Source organism: Cebus imitator, unplaced genomic scaffold (genome assembly GCF_001604975.1).
Source record: "Cebus imitator isolate Cc_AM_T3 unplaced genomic scaffold, Cebus_imitator-1.0 Scaffold91, whole genome shotgun sequence".
Lineage (NCBI taxonomy): Eukaryota > Metazoa > Chordata > Mammalia > Primates > Cebidae > Cebus > Cebus imitator.
Genome location: NW_016107406.1, coordinates 2,399,358 through 2,402,798, shown reverse-complemented (window position 1 = coordinate 2,402,798; position 3,441 = coordinate 2,399,358). Strand labels below are relative to the sequence as shown.

At 40.7% G+C, this 3,441-nt stretch overlaps 1 protein-coding gene across 4 annotated transcripts in view; it reads right to left on the bottom strand.

Annotated features, from left to right (window-relative positions):
* The window catches only part of ARPC2 (actin related protein 2/3 complex subunit 2), a 38,479-nt gene that overhangs the window by 7,604 nt on the left and 27,434 nt on the right, over positions 1 to 3,441 (bottom strand). For all 4 annotated transcript variants that reach the window (XM_037740815.1, XM_017535119.2, XM_017535121.1 and 1 more), the window contains one exon: positions 241 to 367. In XM_037740815.1, the coding sequence (XP_037596743.1) occupies positions 241 to 367 (127 nt within the window). The remainder of the gene's footprint in view (positions 1 to 240; positions 368 to 3,441) is intronic.

Here is a 3,441-nt window from a genome sequence, read left to right as displayed (position 1 = left end):
AGAAAAACGGGGAAAAAAAATAAAAAGGAAATGATTACTGTACAAGAATAGCACATGGCCTGCTCTGTAATTAATACCCTGTGACATCCCTCCTTTAGTCACAGCAATGGCAACAGGAACAAGTTGGCATGCCTGCTTCTGCCTACCTTAAAATGTTAACTAAGGTTCTGTGCAGATTTAGGCATTCTGCAGTGTGAACTCATTAAAGCAGCATGAAAGCAGCAAGTGCACCCTGCTCACCAAAGGTGATGTAGCCAATGTTGTCACCCACAGCGGCGTCCGTGTCTTTCAGCTCCAGAGGAGGTTCCCTGTGGCTAAAGAGGACCTGTGGGGCTGTGTGGCTGGCTCTGCGTCCTTCTTTGAACTCCTGCCAAGACAAGGCAAAAGCAACCAGAAGAGAAGTGGGTGTAAGACGAGTGGCAACTCATGCTATGGGGTTTGTTCTGTGTGGTGTGACCTTTGAAGCCCTCCAGACCAGCAGGTGGTTAAAAATAAACTACACTAAACCTGAAATATTACAAGTGCTGGCTGCTACCACTGCACTTCAGATTCAAAAGGGTGAAACTGCAAAGTACTTAATAAATAAGATCTTCGGGATGAAAAGTACTGATAATCCTTTTCCCCTGAACCAACATAGGTGATAAACTACCGTGCTTTCTCTGGGCCTCTACATAAGTCTTTTTTCACTGAGGTTATCTCAGATCCTGTTGCTGTTTAGAATTCATCAATAACATCTTTAGAGCAAACTTAAGCTCTTCTTGGGGACAGAAGACAACGGAATGAAAGAAGCTAAGTTGTGTTGGTGCTCATAAAGGAAGCCCTTCCTTCTATGTTCCAATCTCCAAACCTCAGGGTCTACAGTCCATGCATTCCTATATAAATAGACAAGTAATACAAGGCTTCCCTTTCTCAGGGAAAACCTGCAAGAACAGAAGCAGGTTTTCTATGCAATGCCAGTAAAACTGGATGATCTAAATTCATCAAGTGGGCCTTCCAAGATGATAGATAGCAGGAGGATGCAGCCAAGGACTCTCCAAAGTCTCTTGGTTTTAGGAGTTCTGAAGGCATGGTTACACGGCCATGTGGCCCACAGTGCTCTTCCACTGCTGCTCAAATATCACTTCCTAATGCCATCTCCAACAAACCCAGGCAGGTGCTGCTGCTCTCTTGCTGGAGCTGACAGGTCTTCTCTACAAACCTCTACTATGACATTTTACTATTCATTAATGTATCTAGCCCTCCTACCAGGTTGTGAGTTCAGGTCAAAGATCCTGCTTAATTTATCTTTGTAATTTATTCCTCTGTCCTTCAAAGAGGCTATGCAGCACATGGCTTGCTGAGAGAAAGCAACTGCTTCTACCCTAGCTGACTGACTATCATCACACTGTACAGGAATGAGCCAGGGCTGTTTCCAATTCCAGGTAGGAAGAACACACACTGATTGGCAAGGCCTCACCAATTAGTGGCAAAGGAAAGATGACACCTGAAGAGTCCCAATGCCCAGCCTGGGACCTCATCTAGTTTACATACTGCCCCTCATGCTAATGCTACTAAACCTTCAGTAGAAAAAGAAATGACCAATCTGGGTTAGATTAGCCCCCTTTTGAACATATTTTGTTCCCCAAAGGAAAAGTATTTGCAAAGGAAGGGAAGGAGTCAAGATTATCCCAAATGAAACTTCTAGAGCAAAGCTTCTAAAATTGCCCTTCTCTAAAAACATCTTTTATTCTACAAAGGGGTTATGAAGCTTTTTTACTTCTATTGGTTTTACTTGCCAGTCTTAGGGGATTAAAAAGAACAGATACATAACTGTCTGCATCTTCTTGTGTTTATTAAGTGTCTCTAAGGCTCTAATTCATTGGTACATGTGGTATTCACAGCGAAATGGGGCATTTATAAACCAGTGGTGACTTACTAGCACTCGTTAGTTTTGTATATGGAAAATAATATATTTAAGACTCAGTCAACAGTATGTTTCTGGCTTAGGCCTATTCTTTCTTTTTTGAGACAGGGTCTTATTCTAGCTCCCAGGCTGGAGTGCAGTGGTGCAATCTTGGCGCACTGCAACCTCTACCTCCTGGGTCAAGCAGCTTTCATGCCTAAGCCTTCCGAGCAGCTGAGATTACAGGCATGTGCCGCCATCTCCAGCTAATTTTTGGCCTTTTTAGTAGAAACAGGGTTTCACCATGTTGGTCAGGCTGATCTCAAACTGGCTTTAAGTGATCCACCTGCCTAAGCCTCCCAAAGTGCTGGGATTATAGGCGTGAGCCACTGTGGCTGGCTGGGCCTACTCTTTAGATTATCTGATGTCTTTGCTTCTTGGTTTTCTCTCCTAAATAAAACTTAGATAAACAAACAAGCCATCCATCCAAACACCCAAACAGCCATCCATCTTCATTGGCATCTTTGTTATATGTAAACCAGTAATATTGTCTTTTTACTCTCCTTCTGGTTAGGATGTCTTTTGAGTATCAGACTATTTCTCTCTTCCAAAGTACTATATTCATAGGAAGTTCAGAATAAATCCAAATCTATACAAGAATTTAGTATATGATAAAGGTAGCATGTTAAATCAGGGGTGTAACCATGGAAATAATTGCTATTGGGACCACTGGGCAGCCATTTAGAAAAAAAGATAGATAATTATTTCATACCATATACCAAGAGGAGCTCTCAACAAATAAGAAAAAATTGTATATAAAATATGTAACTGTAAAATACTCAGAAAACATAGGTAAATTTCTCCATAACCTTGGAGCAGGGAATGACTTTCTAACTGTAACTCAAAATCTAGAAGCCATAAAAGGCAAGACTGATTAATTTGATTACGTAAAAACAAACTTCAACATGGGGGAAAAACCCCACAAAACACAGTCCAGTGACAAAGCAGAAAAAATATTTTAACTCTTAATCACAGATGAAAGGCTACACTCCCTAGTATGCGAAGAAACTGAGAAGATCGATGACCCCACAGAATAATGAGTAAATGACATAGAGACACTTCCTAAGCAAACCAAATGGTCTATAACATAAAAAAAGACGGTGTGACTTTGTGGGAGGACAGAGATACCACTTTTCACCTATCAGATCAGGAGAAATCTAAGTTTACAACACACTCTGGGAAAACAGGCACTCCTATCCATCGCTAGTGGATGATAAAATGGTACTACCCCGATGGAGAAGAGTTTGGCAATATCTACCAAAATTACTAAGACTTGGTTCAGGAAAATTTCCTACAGACATAACCACATATGTAAACAGGCAGAAACAGTCCTCAAAATAACATCTTTACAACTGCATAAAAGGCAGATGCTTGTGTCTTTGTCCCTGAACAGACAGAAACCAGTGGTTTCCACTTAACTTTTCCCAGTTATTTATTACTAACTTGAATTTAAGATCTTATAATATGAAAAGAATTCTTTTTTTTTTTTTTTTTTTTTT